The sequence below is a fragment of the Hirundo rustica genome, chromosome 3, assembly GCF_015227805.2.
Source record: "Hirundo rustica isolate bHirRus1 chromosome 3, bHirRus1.pri.v3, whole genome shotgun sequence".
NCBI lineage: Eukaryota > Metazoa > Chordata > Aves > Passeriformes > Hirundinidae > Hirundo > Hirundo rustica.
The window spans coordinates 12994615-13015324 of NC_053452.1; the positions used below are offsets into that span (position 1 = coordinate 12994615).

The 20710-nt window shown below is 43.5% G+C and overlaps 1 protein-coding gene across 8 annotated transcripts in view; it reads left to right on the plus strand.

The window, feature by feature from the left end:
- Positions 1-17970, plus strand: part of RIN2 (Ras and Rab interactor 2) — an 88268-nt gene extending 70298 nt beyond the window's left edge. For 4 of the 8 annotated variants that reach the window (XM_040059919.1, XM_040059918.2, XM_040059917.2 and 1 more), the window contains exons 9-12: positions 6382-6687; positions 9631-9762; positions 11740-11903; positions 14716-15545. In XM_040059919.1, the coding sequence (XP_039915853.1) occupies positions 6382-6687; positions 9631-9762; positions 11740-11903; positions 14716-15033 (920 nt within the window). In that variant the 3' untranslated portion in view covers positions 15034-15545. Of the gene's footprint in view, positions 1-6381; positions 6688-9630; positions 9763-11739; positions 11904-14715; positions 15550-16634; positions 16668-16943 lie in introns of those variants that run through there. The other 4 variants (XM_058419920.1, XM_058419919.1, XM_058419918.1 and 1 more) reach the window with 4 other exon arrangements.
- The last annotated feature ends 2740 nt before the right edge of the window (positions 17971-20710 follow it).

A 20710-nucleotide genomic window follows, 5' to 3' on the forward strand; every position in this document is an offset into this window, starting at 1 on the left:
CTGTGAAATATAACAACTAAAACTGCCCTGGTTGTCTTCAGTGAGAGACAATCTGGTTTTGATCATGTGACTAAACACAATTTATAAAGTGTGCTGGTTTAAACAAAGAAAGAACTTGCTTTTGAATCATTTACTGTCTTTGGCTTGACCCAGCAAATAACTGCAGTGGATCAGGAGCATCAGGTGTTGATGATCTAAGCAGATACCTATGTGACAGCAAAATTTAGTCATCCCTATGGAGAGCTTGTTATGAAGTATAGCCCTGCCTGTTGTCCACAGTCTTCCTTGACTATTTCAATATGGAATTGCAGCCCAAATTTTAACTTTGTGAGTAGCTGTTTATCTTCTCTCATTAGTTCACACTTGTGTGGTGCAGGTTTTTCCTCCATGTCAGCCTGGTGCTGGATGTGTGCTTCAGGGATAATACTCCTCCTTTTTGAATCATTTAGGCTTCACTTTAACCTTCTTTTGTCTTCTGAACTTCTGTAGGTGCTGGAACAGCACCCCCATGTTTAGTGAAGCCCTCAGTGTTTGGAACTTCTTCCCATGTCTCCGTAATGATCTTTTTGATAGTATAGTTTTTCTTCTAGAACTGCATCATGGACTCTTGCAAGCAAAAGACTTCTGTGGTTGGTCTCTTAAGCTTCCCAGATAGGGTCCCATCAAATTGTTAAACTTCTGCAAAATCATTGGGAAAATATGCTTCAGGGTTTCTAATTAGTCCTGACAGATGCCTCCTAACCTTAGCAATGTAGCTTGTTAACCCTCCTTGAAGCAATGGGACTCCTAGTGTTGCTACAGAATCAAGAGTAAAGCACATGGCTCTTTATTGTTTAATGATGAATGCAATTTATTTTTTTAAAAGACATCCTCAGTTGTATTAAAAGATAACCTTAATTTGTATCCACAGAATAGAGACTGGTCTGAAGAGACCCTGATAGTCCAGAGCTGCTTGATCAGCAAATGTTTGGGAGTTTTTGTTTGTCTTTTCATCTTTTCCTGGCTTTGGACAGAACAGAGTCAAGTCGAATGTTGTCACTTTGCCAGGTGGGATCTAACATCTGACATCTGAACAACTCAGTACCCAAATCTGGCCCTGAACCAAAAAATTACTGGTTTAAACCATTTGTCAGTAAGGTACTAACTGATCATGTGGGAACATGCCTTAACAATACCGGCTATTTCTTCTTTTGGTATTTCTAATATGTTAGGGATATTTAAATGCTGAATGTTAAAGAAGCTTGGAGAGAATATGTTGACCTCTTACTGACGGTCCATACCTTGTTGCAGGGCCTTGGGTCTGTACAGAGGAGTTGCAGGCAGACAGAGCTGGACATACTAATTAACTGAAGCCCAGGACTGACCCCCATCGTACCTCTCCTCCAATGTCTTTCTTGTTTGACAGTCAACCATGGATATTTGGGTTCTCAGTGCAGTATTCTGTGTACCTGTTGATTCACCCTGCTTATGGTTATTATGGCAAGAAAGTATTTCCCTTGTTTGTTTATATGGAAGGTGCACAGTATTAGGCCTATGGGTCTTAAAAAGGTTAAGCAGCAGCCCATCCCAGATCCCCTCTTCTTTACTAATCCAGTTATCCTCCTAAAGGAACTAGAATGGTATGTCACTATATCTACTTGAAAAACTCATGCCAGCTGGTTTTTCCACTGTGTTACTGTTTAAGTACTTGTACATTTTTTCCGGTGTCCTGTCCTTCATTGTTGCATCTTTTTATGTTGAGTTTAGTCTTACAAACAAGTCCCTCAGTGCACCTCCTTTCAGCATAGGAGTGGTGGGACAGGGCAAATAGGATACAGTGGTAAGAGCACTGAGCAGAGGCAGGGGACCTTGTTCTTTTTGTGACCATTCCTTGGATTTCCTTTGTGGCTTTTTCCCTGCTTCTTTTCTTTCCTGCTACTTTAAGAGAAGATAAGTGCTTACCACACAGCTAAAGCATGAGTTTTAAGTAACCCACAGCTGCTTAAAGTAGAACACACCTAGCACAGATAGCTGTGTGATTCTTTGGTTTGCTTTTATGTAGGTCAGATGAGGGGAGGCTTACCTTTCTTCCCTAGTTGCTAGATCTCTTCCACCACTGCCTGTACATCAACCACCTCAGTCCCATCTGTGTTTTCAGGGTTGTGCTGATTATCAAGGAATGTGGGTTGTGTGAAATCTTACTTTTAAGTCTTGCTCCCGTGGAGGAGATTGCCATGTCTTCACCCACCAACAAATGGATGCTTGGCCATCATGCTGTGGTTTTCCAAAGCAACTTTCTGCTTTCAGCTCCCAGGCAGTGTTACCTGTGCAGGACTGTGCCTTTTTGTGGTGGTTCTCAGGCTCACTCAGTTTCCTATTGATCCCTGATGAATGGTTTGGCCATGGTAAATAGGGCTTGAGTGTAAATCCAGGGACTGGAAATTAATGGTCATCTCAGTGGAGCAACAACAGTTGGTAGGTAGCAGGGAAACAGAGAGCCTGGAAAAGGTGAGAGTGTGCCTGCAATTTGAGGAAGTGTGGGTTGTAAGGAGGCTGTGTAAGGACACTGGCAATGACTAATATGTTGTCCTGTCTAGATGCAGACTTGTGCGGTTGGCAGCAAAACAAAAATAGCATGTCAGCACAGGATACAGATGTGTTTCCCCAAGTCACAACGAAACTAGCTGGCTGGCCTTTACAATTCATTTATCAAAGCACTTCCAGTTCCCATTTTGAGGCTGTAGGCTAATTATAAGCATTTCAGGAATGATACACAGTGTTCAGCTCAAATTATATTCAGTTAAAAAAAATTATTTGAAGATTGTCTGTTTTAGTTTTGGAGTGATAAGCATCCTGGGAGGATATTTGAAAACATGCATCTGAAGTTAACAGAATTTTTGTTGCTGATTTGGATCTTAAAAATATACAGAGATGTTAAGGTAAAGAGTCCATCCTCAATTCACAACTTAGATGCCAATTTGCCTGCGTAACTCATATACTTTTTTGTGGCCATTAGAAGTCAAACAGTGAAAACTGCTGCTGGCTGAAAATTGGTTTGTGGGTTCTTACCCAAAGACACCTTTATCTGAAATCGGCCAGAAGCAGCAGTGCTGAAGAAAGGGTTGCTGTCTGGATGGTCTGGCCCCAAACATGCTCATAGGTGCCATGACACTGAAGAGTGTTCTAAGACTCAGATCACAAGAAGTGCTGTCCCACCAGGCTTTAATAATAATATAATCTTTTTGTAAGTTTTGTATTTATTAGGATACCAATGGGTATTACTGTTGACCATTAACAAAACAGTCCAGCTCATATCAATGATGTTGCCATTAGCCTCACCAGCTTGTTAGATTTTGCTACTTTTTCATTTGACGACAGAGTTCAGTGGTTCTTACGTGTGTGCCAAGAATTCTTAAAGGAGAAGAAAAGATTTTGTGTTGTTTTGGGGTTCTTTTTATGTGTTTAGGTTTGGTGGATTTTTGTTTGTTGTGGTTTTTGCTTTGTTTTGTTGTGCCTTTGAGCTTTGAGCACAGCCACAAGTTGTGTGATTCCTTCTTCTGTGCTGCTTCAAAATAGTTGTAGAAACTGTGGAATATGATTGAGTAAATTTCAAAGCACTTCCCAGGCACTGCTTTTGGAGCCTGTGAGAAATTGCAAATTTGTAAATTTGGGAAGGACCTCTTTGCCATCTCACACAGCTGTAAAAGTCTGTATGGTTCATCTGTGGAAGTGGCACTAACTTCGAAAGGTTGAGAGCAGAAGCCCTGAGCCTTCCTCTTCTCACCTACAGAAAACGAGCCTGGCCCCAATCAAGGACATCCTTGTTCCTATGGGATCTGAGGAGGCACTGCTTCTACCTCCTATTCCTGTAGAGGATCAGTCACATACAGAAACATACTGAGTTTCCCGAGGCTCCTGTGAACAAATGTGGTGATGACTCCTCTTTATTGAGATGAAGGATGGCCCGTACCTAGCATTCATATGCATAGTTTCCAGTGGAAGCATGTGGGAGTTCAGCTTTCACAGGTATAGAGCTCTCACTTTGCATGGTGTATAGCAGCACAACTGCTTTAATCAACAATACCAGGTGGTTGGAATGCACATTGCAGTGGTGTTCCTCTTATGAGCAAAACAGTCAGTGTTCTTCCTATTTTAAAAAATCAGGTAGTAGAAATAAAGTAAGTTGAACTGTCAAAAAATAGTCATCAGTGAAAACAGCAAGGAACAATTTGTACACTCTAGGAATTTAGCTAACCAAAGTACACGTGGGTGAGACTCACACATTTTTCTTGATGGAAAATAGTTTCTGCAGTTGTTTCTGCTCCATGAGCCCTGAGGATTGCTTTAATGGCAGGGAGAGGCAGTTTCTGTCCCTGTGCAGAAGGATGATGATTTTATTTACTTGGCTGGTTTGGTGCTCACTGTTTGGCTCTAACAAGTACAGTAGATAAGGATCAGTGGTTTGAAGTGTTGCCACTTGCTCATGTTGCTAATTGATGGCTCTGTGTCACCGAGACACACAAAGCAATCACACGCAGACAAGAGATTTTTGCAGAGGTTCCTCTGATCCAGCTCCCAGGTGAAAGAGCGGAGAGAAGAGAGACCCCTTTGTTTATTCTTTTACTTTTATACATTTGTGGGTCTAGCAGAAGATTGGCTTTTTGGGGTTTCCACCCCTCAGCCTCAGTGGCCAGACGAATTGTCAGTTACAATTGTTTTCAGGTTAGAAATATGCAAACAAAGGACAAAGAATGAAAAACAAAGGGTTTGTTTATATTACTTCTGTGGGAAAGGTAGAAAAACTGCTCTAATATTCTACAGTAACTAAAAGATCTGACTCCATTTATGAAAATCCAAAGGCTAATAAAAAACTCAGAAAAACCAGGGTAACAGCTCTGGTCTGGTGAGAAGCTGGATCCAGCCCTGGCCACTGTGTGAGAGTCCACCAAAAACATGTCTCAGACTGATCATGGCTTTTCTGGTGCCTTTCCTGACAAACACAGAAAAAATGCTACACATGAAGTCAAGACACCAAAGGAGGAGGAGTGGGTGTATGAGGGGTGTGTGGGAAAGAGAGGGATGGAGACCCAAAAGGAAAAACGGTTGGACACAAGGATAAGATAAATAAAAGTAAAAAGCAAGAAAACAGAATAGTACTTGTTTTGGAGAGTGTGTGGGTGTGTGTGTAAATCCCAAACCTTAGAAATGGTATGTAATTAAAAAAAAAAAAAAAAAAAAAAAAGGGAGGGAGAGTAGGGAGAAAAGAAAGAGGCTGTAGTCTAAAAAAACCACAGAAGTACAGGCAAAGAACCTGGGATGGCCATGAAGTTTAATGAAACTTTAATGAGTCACTGTTACTAACAAGAATGTCCACTGCTAATTTGTGTAAAGGTGTTACCTGGCAGTGACATTAGCCTCTCCTCTCTCTGCTCTCAGTCTTTTTGCTCCTCTGGTCCGTCTGCCTGCTCCAGGCTCTGGGGGCTCCTGCACCACTCTCCTGTAGGGATGGCACAGGAACATTCCCCACCATGTTCCCCACCACGGTACAAATAATTGATGTAACCTCATAACTAATGTAAGCTATGCTGCCATAAGGATGCTTGAGAAAGGAAAGCAGCTTTTAAAGTAAAGGTTTGCAGAAAAAAATGTTGAACAAAGAGTTTTCTCTGTTTACACAGTCCATACTTTGAAAATGGAGAATGAGGGTTAAAGAAAAGCTGGAGTATAACAAGAATTAAAAATAAGCCCTGAAGTTAGCAGTTACTGTGCACTCTATTGCCAAAGAACTTTGAACTTGATGACAAAGCTGTATATAAGCTTGTGTGATGAAATCTGAAGCTGGACAAACACATCTTGGTTTTCATTTATAGTTTAAAGCCCGTAATCTGTCCAGCTTCATAAAGATCCTGACAAAGTTGAGCTAAGTTTTAGGAAATCTTCGTTGACTTACAGTTTCCAATGGAAACTGCAAAAAGGACAGGCTTTAATGCCAAAGGAGACAAAAATTGTGATTTTGACTGGGTTTTACATTAAGTTTGGGAGTTGAAGTCTAAACTTAAAGTAAAATAAAACTTGCAGACTTCTGACCTACAAAAGAAAAACTTTAATACACCCACAGATTTTGTGTGGGTTTTGTTTTTTTTTTTTTACTATCCATAGTCTGTCTGTGTGGGTGTGGGGTTTTTTATTTACCACATTGCCAGAAATGACAATGGAAAACAGATTCTGCTCTGCCTCTTGTTTTCACGTTAACAAACATCTGGAAACTCAGCTTGTGTAATAAATGGGCCTTAGAAAGTAGGTTTTGCTCTACAGGGTCTCTTTAGGGAATGCATGTGTTAATGCTGGCTCTGCTTTAGAGGGGAGGGGGAAGTCAGCTGGGTTTATGTTTTGCTGTTGCAGATGTTGTGCTGGAGAAGGCCATGCATAAGTGCATTCTGAAGCCGTTGAAGGGTCACATTGAAGCAATGCTGAAAGAGTTTCATACCATGGATGGTTCCTGGAAACAACTGAAGGAAAACCTGCAGCTCGTGCGGCAGAGGAATCCTCAGGAACTGGGCGTATTTGTTCCGACACCAGACTTTGTGGACGTTGAAAAGATTAAAGTCAAGTTCATGACTATGCAGAAGATGTATTCACCTGAAAAGAAAGTCATGCTGCTGCTGAGAGTTTGCAAATTGATTTACACTGTTATGGAGAATAACTCAGGTATGGTGCTTCTGGTAGTTCAGGTTCACTGATATTTCATACCTAATGTTGTCTTTTAGAGGAATCAGCCCATGTGATGGTCTCCTGCTGAAGTTTTTATAGTCTCTCCTTGCCCTTTTGAGGGGAATTCTTCCTCTCTGTTTCTGACTTGCTGTCTCTGAATTATCTGCACATCTTAAAAGCTCAGTCTGAAGCAGAGTTGTTGTCATGGGTAGAGTGGAAGCTTCAGACAAAGTTAATAGGAGAAGGAATGCTTTCTAAAATCCTCTCTGAGAAGGGGTTTAGAAAGCACGAGGGCCCTCCCATGGTGCAGGAAGGGCCCTCATGCTTTCTAAACTCCTTCTCAAAGAGGAGCTTGGGTGCAGCTGAATTCAGTCTTAGCCCAGACTTTGTCAATGGTTTAAAATCTAAGGAATTACAGAGGTGTGATTGAACCTTTGTGCAACTTAGTCCTACAGGATTAAGGATGGCAAACCTTTTATAGTTATATAAAAATGAACTATTTATTATAATAAATGATTAGACAAAGAAGATCTTAATCTGAATTATTTACTACACTGTGTAGAAATAAAAATTACTAGTCTAGTCTAGTCTAATGCACTGTATCAAAACAATTGTAATAAAGAAATTATATTAAAGCTAGCAAAAAGACCCAGAAGAATTACTGAGTAGAGATTGATGTTTCTTACTGAGATCGACGACCAGGAGGCCAAATCTCTTTTGCTCGGCCTCCAGGAGTGGCCATGAGAGGCGCTCCCACCCAAGGGAGGAGTCTCCACACATGCTTCAGGAAGGGATATATTAGAAGATCCTGCCGTTTGAAAGCGGGACTGGACTTTTAGAGTACAAAGTGATTGACTGTCAGCCAGATGTCTCCATGCGAGCTGTATCAGCCTCTGTGTATTTAGATAAGCATGCTTTACTCTGTTTGCCACATCTGTGTCAGGATGTTTAACTTTGGGGTTGATGAATCAGACTGGGTTTAGCATAATTCAAAAGCATAAACCAGAAGCAGCATGAACCACTTCTTAGTTCACCACTGATAGTTTTACAAAACAGGGCATTGTTTTACCTCATTCCAGGCAGAGCATCCTACAGATGTGAAGCAGTTGAAAAAGAGCAGCTTTCCCTAACTGTTGGCTTTTGAAGTTGCCTGGCAGAAAAGCTGTCCTGTGGGCCTTTAATTTAACACTGGTTCTAAATGAGTATTTTTGTGCAAATTGTAATAGAGGTAACACCGTATATTTAGCTATTGTAATTCAATAGCATGCATGCAACATGACAACTACAATGGTTTTGTCTTAATGGGTGGAGAAAAGCAGCTTCTAATCTAGTATTTTTGGCTTGCTGTGCCATTAAATGTTCTCATTTGGACCCTTTTGTCATGCTTTTGGAACAGAAATGACATCTATTTCTGCACTGTAACAAGAATCCAAAAGTGCCTTTGAAACCTAAATACTGAACTGGCACTACAGACCAGTCAAGACTTGCTGAGCAGTCAGTGGTCCAGAATGCTATGCTGGATAGCATGAATTTATAGGTGCAGCTCTGACATTCTCTCTTGAACACTGCTATGACAGGTCATGAGATAAGATGTAGCAAAGCTAGGGTAGTAGGAGATTATTTTCCCCCTAGGTGAGTATAAGCTGCTGCAGCTGCTTGGCAGTTTTCTTTCTAAGGAATCACTGCATATGCAGCTGGGTCTGGTGCAGATCAAGACACCTACTTTCTTTGGAGATTTGAGATGAATGGTGAAAGCTTGTGGCTCTTAAGGCCCCCCAGGTAGTTTTACAAGATTTAGGACTGAGCTCCTGCCCAGTTTAATATAGCATTTCAAAATTCTGCATTTTAAAAGTAGATATAGGGATGTTGGCCTGAAGTTCTGTAAACTCCTCTCTCCATACTGTGATGTTATTGCATTGAGTAAAGTATTTCCAACATGCAGAAGGAAAATACTGAGAGGCTGCTGCTGGTGAAGTGCTGCACTGGGAGACTTGGGCTAAGATGTGGCAAGTGCTCAATGGACTGTCTTGTTTTGTCATATAAAGCTTGTTAAATGTGGCATTAAGCCACCAGCTGTTTGAGTATCTATACTCGCAGCCAGGTAAGTGTGGTAGCTGGGGCACATGTCTCAGCTAGTGTCTCTTGAGTTTCACCAGAGTTGTAAGCTGGCTTCTGTTCTGGGCAATTCTGAGTGACCATCGCATCCATTCTGCAGTGAACACCGTTTTGCCAGACCCAGAAATTTGGCCATGGGGATTTCTGAACAGAAAATCAAAATGCAGGAAAAGTACCAGGAGCACAGACAGGCCTAGGTACAGCACAGTGTTTGTGGATCACTGTCACTCCAGACCCTTACAGTCTCTCCCTATCTTTATTGTAGGCTCCCTTCAGATACAGGAGGCCTTGCTCACTGGTGTTTTTGACAATTATCTGTGAAGAAAATGAGTTTTCTTGTCAAATCTTAATGGGCTTTTATATTCAGGTTTCTCTGCTGTGGGATTCATACTAAGAGACTGGTATTTGTATCTGAATGCTTCCAGAAAGTGGATGCAATCCTCAGATGTATAAAGAAAATGCCTATTCATCACTTCTTATGCAATGGTAGCAGTGCAGATGAAGGTCAGGCCAGACTGGCATGGCAGCCTTTTCACCAGTTCACCTATTGAGCTGGTGCTAGGGTGAGCCCAGTCTCTAAATTTCCCTTGCATGCCTCATGGTGTGCATCATAAGATTTGTGCTTGTTTAAAGGACAGGATTGAGCTGGTTTCCTGTGCAGTGAGTGTCAAGTTCTCTTTGCTGCACGTTGGTGACTTTAAGGGGTTCTGGAGTAATACAGACATGCTGGGTAGAGAAGGCACAAAAGAGTGCTTTCCTTTCAAACATGGGAACTGGTAAAAAAATGTGGTTTGTCTCTTACTGCTTGTGTTCCCTTCAACCCAGGGAGGCTGTATGGAGCTGATGACTTCTTGCCTGTATTGACATACGTGCTTGCCCAGTGTGATATGCTGGAGCTGGATACTGAAATTGAATACATGATGGAGTTGCTGGATCCATCCTTGCTGCATGGAGAAGGTAATCTATTTTTACTAGAACTGCCTGAAGGGGGTGTTCTTCCTTGTAGCACTGTTGATGTTCCCCTTGTTTGAGTAGGAATCCTATGAGGGGAAGACCTAATGACAGTAATGTTGATAGTGTAACAAGAGAATGTCATCATCATTTCCACTGCTGGGTAGCTTGCAGAGCGCAAGCCCTAGAGGCCTGAAAATCTGCTGCTGTGTATTGCTTTGTGAGCAAATACATTGTTTCCTACCAATTTTGACTCAGCAGGCGAACACATGCACTGTGCAGGCACCGAAGGGCCTTAGCCTTTTGCGCCTGAAAATTTCCTGAGAGGATTTATGGAGCAACAGCACTCAGCAAATTGTGAGGCACACAGTGAGACTTGGGTAAGGTGCTTAGTGAAAATTTCTGGGGGACTTCTTTGCACCTTTGCGGAAATGCTTTTGAGAATATTGCCCCCTTTTAGTGATCTTTGCTTCTTCTCAATATTTCCTTCTCGCAAAGTATTTTTATGAGCCCTAGCAATATGTTTCCTGAGGCATTTCTTGAGTGAGAGCTAAAGTCTGCTAGAGGCAAGGAAATCTGCCTCCTTGCTGTTTCCATGGTAGTATTTTTAACAAAGTTTTCTGCAAGGCTCTGGTAGGCCCAGAATCTGAAAGGTTTATGAGGAAGTTTGAAGGTTCTTGCAGCCAAGCTTAGCTGTGTGTTTAGGTATATGTGTGTGTTTCCTATTCCTGTTATATCCTGGCTTTCTGAAATTGCCATATCCTCTTGCATGCCAGTATGCCTGGAAGAATTCATGCCACAATTCCTCCAATTTGGCACTAGTCTGTTCCTTACTTGGTGTACAGAGCATCCTTGAGAGCATTGTTAGGAATCTTAGGATGGAAAATATTTGAGATGTGAAGCAGGAGATCATTAACATGCTTGAAAAGCAGAAAGGTTTACTGGACTATTAAGTCTTGTTGTTTTGAATGCAGCAAAGAAAGTCTGTCTATCGGCTGGGCCTGTCATTGGCACTAGCTCAGCTCTGCTGTGCAGAAAAAATTGTGTAGTGCTTTGGGGTTGTGCATTTCAATGTATTGTCCAATTTGTCTTATGGGTCTTGCATGAATTTTATGTGTTCATCCTTTTGGAAAGCTAAAGGCTGAGAGGGGATGTTGTCAGTAGTATAGAAAATACTACTCTAGGCATAGAATGCATCTCTGAATAGACTGTGCTGCCTGTTAGCTGAACACTCCCACCCAAACAGAAAATACAGTATGTCTTTTGTTTCTCCTGGTTGCTGACGACTCTTTTACTGTGTGATCTGCAGCTTCTTTTGCACATTGGCAACTCTGTTGTGGCTTTAATTTGCTCTCTACTCATGTAATAAAGGGAGAGTGTGAAGGACTGTACACACCATCTCCTGAACTAGTTGGATATTCTGCGGAATGCTGTGAAGGTGATAGATCAGTAATTGTTTTAAAAACAAAGGCAACTCTTTGGGATTATTCCAGGATACAATTCTCACACTCAGTTGTTGCTTTATTGCCACTGAGGGTGATTGCTTTTAAATTGATGAACAGTGTTAGATTGTTTTTCACTTTGTTTCAACAGCCATGTTTATTTCATCCACCTCTGAAGCTTGGGAAGAAAATTGTTTAGAGTAAACCTGGTGTTCCAAGAGTGGAGGGGTAAACACTCATGAGTAAAGGAGTGACAGGAGTCATTTAAGTACATGGCTTTCCTCAGCAGGAGTGGACCCAGCCATGGGCACCTCTGTGTAATACGGACCACATGTAACCCCTTCATGTCTCTGAGAACATCCTCTCCAGTGTTGTGCAGGCCAGGGAGGGCTTTCCTTTTGTCTGTAAATATTTTGGCAACTTTCATATCTGTGCATGTTGCTGGGTGCCTCTCTGTGTGTATTTATGTATCTCAAAGAAAACTGCCTGTACTTGTGACTGTGACCATTCTGAGAAGTTCTTCCCTTGCTGTCCTTCACAGGAGGCTATTACTTGACAAGCGCTTATGGAGCACTTTCACTGATCAAGAACTTCCAGGAAGAACAAGCTGCCCAGTTGCTTAGTTCAGAGGCCAGAGATACTCTTCGGCAGTGGCACAAGAGGAGGACAACGAACAGGACAATACCTTCAGTTGATGATTTTCAGGTAGAGCTTTGGGTAGAAATAGAAAATGGGATGATTGTGTTCTTGGAAATTCCCATTTGAGAGGTATGATTCATACCAAATTTCTTTGGGGCTACAAGTGGAGTGAAACAGTGCTGAGATTACAGCTGGCAAATTTGCCTCTGTTTTGAAGTCTTTGCACCTTTTATCAAATAGTTTAATTATGATGGTCTGAAGAAAACACTAAATAATAGAGCTTTCTTACCTTCCCTTTTAAGTCATGTAAAACAAGGACAAACTGCATTGTATCTTACATTCAGCTTTTCTGCATGCTTTATTATTCAAAAGATCAAATCCAGATTTCCAGGGGTATAAACTAGCCCAGCTGTCCAGTAGCCAGTGGTGACATAAAGCAGGTAGCAGAGAGAAGAGGTGGGAGAAATCTTCCCCGACAGTTCTGAAGTTTAAGCAGGCAGCAGAGTTCTGTTGTATGGATGTCCTCATGTTTCTTTGTGTTTTGGGGGTTTTTTGTCTCCTGTATTTTGTACTGCTCTTCCAGAGTAGAGCAGTACCTTCAGCTGGAGAATAACAAAGCAGTGGTTATCTTCTTCATCTTCTGAAAGCAGGCCTGCATCTCTTTCACCTGCTTTGGACTTACTGTTAAGGTGCAGCAGCTTGTGTGTTGAAAGAGGGAGGGTGTTGGTATTGGGAAAAGAGGATTTACTCCTTGGAATTCAGCTGTCTGCCGTTAGGAAGAGGAGAAGCGAATATGAGCAATTCCAGTGCCCAAAGCCTGTCCATCTCCCTGGAACCCATGTTCTGGTCTGCTGGGTGAGGAAATGACAGAAGATTCTGCAAGATCTTGTAGGAAGTTCCATCTTCTCTTTCTGCAAATAAACTCAGTCCAGGCTCAGTGTTCACTTGGATGAGGAAGATGCAGGGAGCAGAGAAGAGCTTGTCACCAAGTGTGTCCAGTGCTTCTCCTCCTGTTGTCGCTTTCAAAAGAGAGCCTTAAATCAGTGGATCCCACCACCCCCAGGATGCGCTTGGCACAAATGCAAGCATTTTGCTGTCTGCTCAGAACAGCAGTTTTCTCTCTTCTCTGTCTGAGTCTTGCAGTCCTGAAATGGAGCACCTTCCCTACAACCAGCATGTAACACACCTGCAACTCCAGTTGTCTTTCTCCCAGGGAAGCAGGGTGTGGTCATGGCATTTCTGTGCTGCAGTCTCACAGCCTTGCTGGTTCTTAAGCTATGGAGGCTGTCTTTCCACCTTCTCCAGATGGATGGAAAAGCAAAAACCCCAGTACTTTGATGATGATGAAATATAGCTTTCTGGTACTGTGGAAGTAATTTTGATACCTAGTCTATGAGTTATAAGTATCTGTAAAGAAGTCTTTCCTTCGAGCAATCCTGTCCATCTAAAGGCTCTTGCATTTCAAAGCAGGTCTTGTATGTGGTAGCTGCATTAAAAATTAAATCTAGTGTGTTCTGCCCTATCTAGGGCTGGGTTTTTTCTACAAGTTCTTCAAACCAGGTTAAAAAATGGGCTTAGTTTTACTCAGTCAGATTCAGTCCTGTTTTTTAAAATCTATCACAGAGCTTTGGTGTTTCAGTCTGCATGGTATCAAGAAATATTTGATTAGACAAGAGTGCTCTTTGGAGCTTGGGTTGTTGGAACATTCTTCTCAGTCCTAGCTTTTAACAGCTTGTTTCTGTGAAATGTAAACTTCTAACCACTGGGATTTCACATGCTTAATTTATTCAGCATATGAACAGCTGAATAGGTGCCAGCTCCATCAATAAACAACTCATTCTCACTGTAATATTTCCACCTCCTTCAGTCTGACTGCATTTTAGTTTTTAAGTTCAGCTATTTTTCTTTTAAAACTGTCTCTGGTTTAGAGACAATTTTAGGAGAAAACGCTCTGGAATGAATGTTTCCTCTAAAGAAAATTGGGTTTGGCACTCCTTTACCACCAATACGAAAGGAATTTCTTGGATGAAAGTGAAAAAAACTGTTTATTTAACAAACAAAGTGCCCACAGGGCACGGGAGAAAATTAATAACAGTTAGGTATTGAATCTCCTTGCTGTGGAGAAAGCTGGTGGATTTAGAGTTCTCTCTTTAGCTGGCCTGGCTTCTTCCAAGGTCTGGAGCCAGGATCTGGCATCTGGCTCCCAGTGGTCTGGTTCTTGGACCAAAGCTGAGCCAAGCAGTTCCAGAGGAAGTCACCTGAGGAATGCTGTAGCAGTCCCGGGAAAACTTCTTGCTTCAGCTGACAAAAACTGAGCAGAAATGTAACTCCCTCTGTGCCACAAAGCCAAGCACACATGGGACTGAGTGCCTGAATACAGTGCCAGAGTTCCCCTGGCTCCCACCCCTCCCCTGGATCCAGCTTAAAGCTTCAGGACCCATTTCTGGGCATAAGCAGACAATAGGGGAATACAATATTATCATAAAATCACCCTAAGACAAAAACAAACAGGAAGCAGGTGAAACTGCATTTCCCTGTGGGGCCTATTTAGAATGTATCCATGTTAGTTGTGGGCGTGTGTCAGTTTCTACAGGAGAAAAGATCCAGCTTTTGCTCAAGATCAAGTACATTTACTAGAATGGTGCAGAGTAAATTTTCTTTCTGAATCCCTGTAAAAAAATTAAGTGCTGTCCTGTGAAGCTGGGTGAGGCCAGGCTTAGACCAGGTTGCAGCTCACGGGATGGCCATAATGTCCGGGAATCACCAGGGTGTGTTTCAAAGCTGGAGCAGGGAGAGGCTTGCTTTTTGTTGCTCACTTTTCAGTTTTCAGAGGCTGAGAATTTTTCGAGTTTCTGATGTCTGCTTTCTTGTTCCACAGAACTACCTTCGTGTTGCATTCCAGGAAGTTACCAGCGGCTGTACAGGAAAGACTTTGCTAGTAAGGCCATACATCACTACCGAAGATGTATGTCAGCTTTGTGCTGAGAAGTTTAAAGTGGCAAATCCAGAAGAATACAGGCTGTTTCTTTTTGTTGATGATACCTGGCAACAACTGACAGAAGATACCTACCCTCAGAAAATCAAGGCAGAGTTGCACAGCCGTCCACAGCCCCAGGTCTTTCACTTTGTCTACAAGCGCATTAACAGTGATCCATATGGGGCCATCCTTCAGAACAGCAATGACTCGGCTGCATAAAACCAGCAACTTGTCATTTTTTTGTCCGTTCCTTGGTAATTGTAACAAACATCTTTGTTGGCTGTCTTCCTTAGGAGCTAAAACACTTAAACCAGAAGTGCCTGGTAAAACATGTGCTGACATTTCTGACCCTGCTTACAAAACCCACGCACACTGTGCATGTGGCCCGTTAGGCAGTATATTCCACCAGGATGTTTGAGGAGACAGCCCAGGAGGCTGCATTTCTTGTACCACAGGCTCTTTTGCAGCATATTCTACTGTGGCCCTTCACAGGTCTTAGTTGTAGTATGCAAAATATGATTTTCTTCCCCTCCTTGTTTCCACAGCTGTCATTTGCATTTGAATCCGTGTGTGAGATGAGTGCGTCTATGAACTGGCTGGGGTGAGCTCAGTTCCGCCAGGAGGAGTTTGACAAGACTGTCCGATGCAGGGCATCAGTTCACTCAGCATTACCTGGATGATTGCATCCTTGTCTAATTTTTTTGATTACAGAAAATCATGTTTATATATATATATATATATATATATATATATATATATATTAAAAAAAAATAAATAGATATTTTATAGCAGTTGCAGGTAAACTGTCATGGTTGGTTTTTGAAATATTTTTTTTAACTATAAAATATTCTATAATTATGCATGTGATTTTTAACATTTAATACACAATAAATCTCTTGCTGGTTTTAGAGTCTTTCATTGAAAGTCTCTTTGGTCCTCTTCTTTCCCTGTTCCAGGAGAGTTCTCAGGAAATTTCTGTATGAGGCAGTTTTACTGTCTGTTTCTGTGCTCAGTTGTGAAAATATACTTGCCTCTAGCCACTCCCCCCTGGCTCTCGCTAGCTCAGTTATTCAGGGGTTTTAGGGAAATATATTTTAGAGAGACAGAATAAAGATTTCAAAAGAGTGGCTCTCACCCCAGCTCCAGTCCAAGCTTTATTCTCGAAGTGATGTTCCAGGAGGCCGAGAAGAGAGAGAGCGACCAGGAAGAGACAGGGATTTATCTAGTTTTGGGCCGAGGAAAGATATTGGCCCTGAGCCAATAGGGTCAGGAGTAGGTATTTATTTAATAAATGTTGCTCAATCCTTTGCCCTGTTCTGTCCTACTTTCTGTCTCCCTTCCTCCCTGTCCACATCTTTCTTTCCTTCTTTTGTCCTCTTTTTTTCCCCTTTGTCCTGCACCATATCTGTATTTCTTTGTCCCTGTCACTATCCTTTTGCCTGTACCTGTCTGCATCTGCTGCCCAGTCCTTTGCCCTCATTGTACCCTTCTGTTGGTAAGCCTCTGTCCTGCTACCCATCCCTCTCCTTCTCCATCCCTGTGCTGTGCCTTACCTGCCTTCCCCCCACCAGCACGTGCCATGGTCATTACCTCTCTCTGTCCTTATTTTCCTCTTTGTATCTGTCATGGGTTAGCACAGTTTAGTTTTTTAGTCATAGAGGAATGTGGGATGATTTTCTGGGTCAGGACTTAGGAATTGCTTTAGAAAGGACAGGGACCTATCAGAGGGTTAGTTAGAATATTGGCATCTATTTTGACCACTGAAAATGTCAGTTGCGACTTTGGGAAGTATACGTATAAAATCCCTTTATTTCCTGCAGGTCAGCCCCTTTCCTGTGGTCAGAGAGAGAAAGGTAAGATCGTGTGGTAGCTGGGGATTGGCCAGGCCCCTCCACCCTCGCCGGGCAGCTGGGGCTGGGCTGACCTGGGCCCAGAGGAGCAGGCCTGGCTGGGCTGTGCCTCTGGGCCCCATCTGCTGCCAGTAGAGGGGGCCGGGCAGGCCCACCGGCTGGGCCCCTGATAAGAGCTATAAGCCCCATTTAGGCTGAGGCTGCCCTGATTTACACCAAGGGGTGAGCCAAAAAGGCATTTCTGATTCTGCCTGGTTTTTTGGTTTTTTTTGATTACAGACTGCCTGGGTGCTCTGATCTCTGATGTTTCTGCGTGAGTTCTTCCCCCCCACCACCAGCGTGGCCTTGAAAATCTTAACACCATGAGCTGCAGAGAGAGAGAAAAAGTCTGGGCAGATTTAGCCCTTTCCTGGCAACGTGAAGCTTCCAAAGCCTAACCCTTCCCTGAGAGAGAAAAGAAAGAAACAGAGGGAACATAGAGAAGAAACAGCATGAAGTCAGTGGATCGAGAGTGAAAAGATTATTGGGACAGGAGGTTGAAGAGTTTGTCATTCCATCCTTAGTGAGCCATGGAAATGAGCTTTATATGTAGATCATCCCTTTAAATCATGAGAAAGATACACATTTAGGGAGATGATTGTTTAGATTTGTGTGTGGATTTGAGCAGAGGTGTTTGTGATGGACTAAGTGATATTAATCTCATAGGATGCTTGAACAGAGATAGAGATGAGAAGCCCTCTGCACCAGTGAAGTGAGAAGATATCTCTGTTCCTTGAGATAAAGAATCCTTTGCTTTTGGAGTTATTCATCTTTAAACAGTGACACTCCAGCATGCAAAAGTCTAAGACCCATGACCCATAAGCAGCTTGGGAAACTGCTACTGGGAGGGGTCACAAAGGCAGGTTTCCCCGGGCAGCTGTTTTTGTGACAGTTAAACAACCCACAAAAAAGCTGTTTTGAATTATCAGTGAGATCTGTGACTCTAAAAGACTCTTCTCCTAAAGAATTGACGAAAGATTATTTTCAAATGGTGAAACTGGCTGAAAATTACAAGTTTTGTCTCTTTGTTGTTTTGTAGGAAAGTTAACAGTTTGTAAAGGGAGGGAATAGTGTTTTTGGAGTTTCATTCTGTTTTGTTTTAGTTTCTTTTTCCCAGCTTTCTTTTTCCATTCTTTTAGTGTGTGTTAATAAAACTATTTGTTCATTTTTAAGCTTGTGCCTGCTTTGCTTTTCTCCTAATCTCTCTCCCACAGAAAAAGAATAAACACTAAATTTGGCATCCAGAATTTGGCAAACGTGAAACCATTAGTTTCCCTCTGTCTTCATTGTGTGTTTGGCACTCTCTCTTTTCCTCCATCCTTCTCCATGCCTCACTTGTGTTCCTCCTTTATTCTCGGTGGCTCTGTGGTGCTCCCATGTGCCACTGTTTCTCATTGGATCCTTGTGCCCCATTCACTGTCCCTGTTGTTTTTTAATCCCTCTGTCATGCTGCCCATCCCAGGTTTGGGGTTTTTTTCAACTTAACCCTGCACCCCATTCTTCCTTTTCTTCCTGTGTCCTCTCTCTTGCCAGTCCCTCTTTCTGCCTCTTGCCTGTGACAGCGGGGCTGGGGAGGAACTTCAACCCCTCTGCAGGCTGCCCCCCTTTCTTGTTGCTGCATAGTCCTTTTTGGGGGGATGTGCATGTGGAAGGGGCTTGAATAAAGCACCATGCTGCTGTCCAGGGCAGTTTGACTCATTCTGTGCCACCTTTGGGGGTGAGGAAAAAAGGATGAGGGGGAGGGTATGGAGACTCCAGGGGCTCTGATGTAATTTGAGGCATCCTAACGTCCCTAGAAGAGAGCCATGCTGCAGTGGAAGAGCAGGTGAGTGGGGGAATGAGGACGGGGTCATGCTGGATGCCCTCCTCCAGAGGGACCCAAAGCTGCCAGAAAATTCACAGGAAAGGGTGTAGAGAATACTAAAACCTGTTAAGTTTTAATTTTTATAGGTATTGGCAAAGAATACTAATTTATCTCTAAAATTCACTCATTTTGTAATAAACCCTCTCTATTTACTTTATTGTATACAAGCATGTAGGAAACCCTGACTAGAGATGGGTAGTTTTGAAAATCATGGCAACATTTTTATCTAGGAATAAACCACTCAAGTGCCCTGAAACCATAAGAACAGATGTTGGGGGATGTTGGGGACTTACCCCAACATTGAGGTGGTTTCAGGGTCCTTTGCTCCCCTGCACAGCTCCTAGCCGAGCCGAAGGAAGAGACGGAGTTCTCAGGTTTAGATTTTTCAAGGTTGCATACTTCGTTTATTGTTTCTTATCTTACAATTTTCTCGGAGTCCGACAAGATGTTCGCAGCTGCATGGATTCCTCACATCTCCCCCCGAGCTGGGCTGTCCTTATCTTTTATACTAATTACTACATATTTCTTATTTACTATTTCTTACCAATGTCTATCACTATTACTAAAAAGGTCATCTTTACTTTGACCCAATCCTCACTAACTACTTTGTGCCACGTCAATGCAGCAATGGAGTGAGGGAAGAAGAAGGAGAAGAAGAAGGAGACAACGCCCCAGATTCTCCATCTTGTCCCCATTCACTTCAATGCTAGGAACCTAAAACTACTATTTTCTCATCCTGTGATAAGCTAAACTACTATTTCTCACATTCTTGTGGCCTGTAAACCTTCCCTCAGTGTAGGAAGTTTTTCCCATGGACTGAAATCAAAGCCAGTGTCTCTCTGAGCTCTGGGCTGGGGTCCCAGACCCCCCTGCCCAGGTCCCTGACCCTCCACGGCAACCAAAGGAATGCCCTGGACTCCAACAGGGGGAGAAAGAAGCATAAAGGGTTCTCTGGCAACTTTTGCCTCCATTCCCTGCCTGTCCCCAAAGCACGTTGCAGCCCCAGGCTGAGCTTGGCGGCAGTGCTGCTGTCTCCTGAGCCAGTGCCCTGCCCCTTTGCCACTGGGTGACGTGGCTGCTGAGCATGGGAAGGGTGAGGGGTAGGAGTGAGCGGTGAGCAGGCTGGTATCTGTAAATAGAGGGGAGGGGGGAAAGAGAATTAAGAGTGCAAAGGGACATGGCCAGGCTTGAGCGGGGGTGCACAGCGCTGCGAGGAGTGGCTGCTGTGCAAGGTGTTGACTGAGAAGGATGACAGCAGAGGGGGTGGTCTGGTGGGTGGCAGGGGCAGTGGGTGGGATAGCGGGGTCAGAACAGAGCTGCCCCCCTGTGTGCCCCTCTCAAGATGGTGGAAGTGACCACATACCAAGACCCTGCAGGAGCTGGGTCAGGCTCTGGTCACACTCAAGATGGCGGCCACAGCTGGACCTTGGCAGAGGCATCAGTGCTGCTGTCTGTCACTGCTCATGTGGCTGCTGTCCAGCTCCAGTGCTGCTGACCCCGCTGCCCGTGTCCTCATGCTGGGAAAGGTGGCAAAAAGTCATGCTGAGAGTGCAGGGTTGATGTTGGCATCGGGGCCAGGTTCAGGCAGTCAACCAGACAGATGCCTTTGTGAGGAGCATGCCCTGCCTGGACCTGTGGCTGGTCCGGCCCCGCTACTGTCGCCTCCCACGAACGCTGGGGCTGCAGCAAGTGCAAGCCCTGCAGTGTTCACCTTTGGCACAGGCGGAGACACAGCCATCATGAGGCCAGTGCCTCCCCAGGGCAGAGGGTCCCGGTCTGGTAGGTCTTCTTCAGCTGGTTTGTGGACTTTACCCCCATGTCAGGTGACTGTACGTCCGAGAGATCATACGCGATTTTGAGGGGATGTGAAAGCCAAAGTAGAGGAGATGAGCGATTGTGACTCAGCACATCACCCCCTGGAAGGCGGAGATGGATTTTCTAGCCCTGCTAGTGCTGCAGAGACCATAATATCGGGCAGTGTTGAGGCACTCCCAGTCAGTCATCTGCCCCTTTTCCTGTGGAGACCACAGGACGGGACTTAGCAGGTGTGACCACCTTAACAGAAGGTTACCAGGCCTTCCCTGTGATTCGGGGTGCAACTCATAAGACCCATCAAGCTTTATCGTGGAAAGCCTTGATGGAC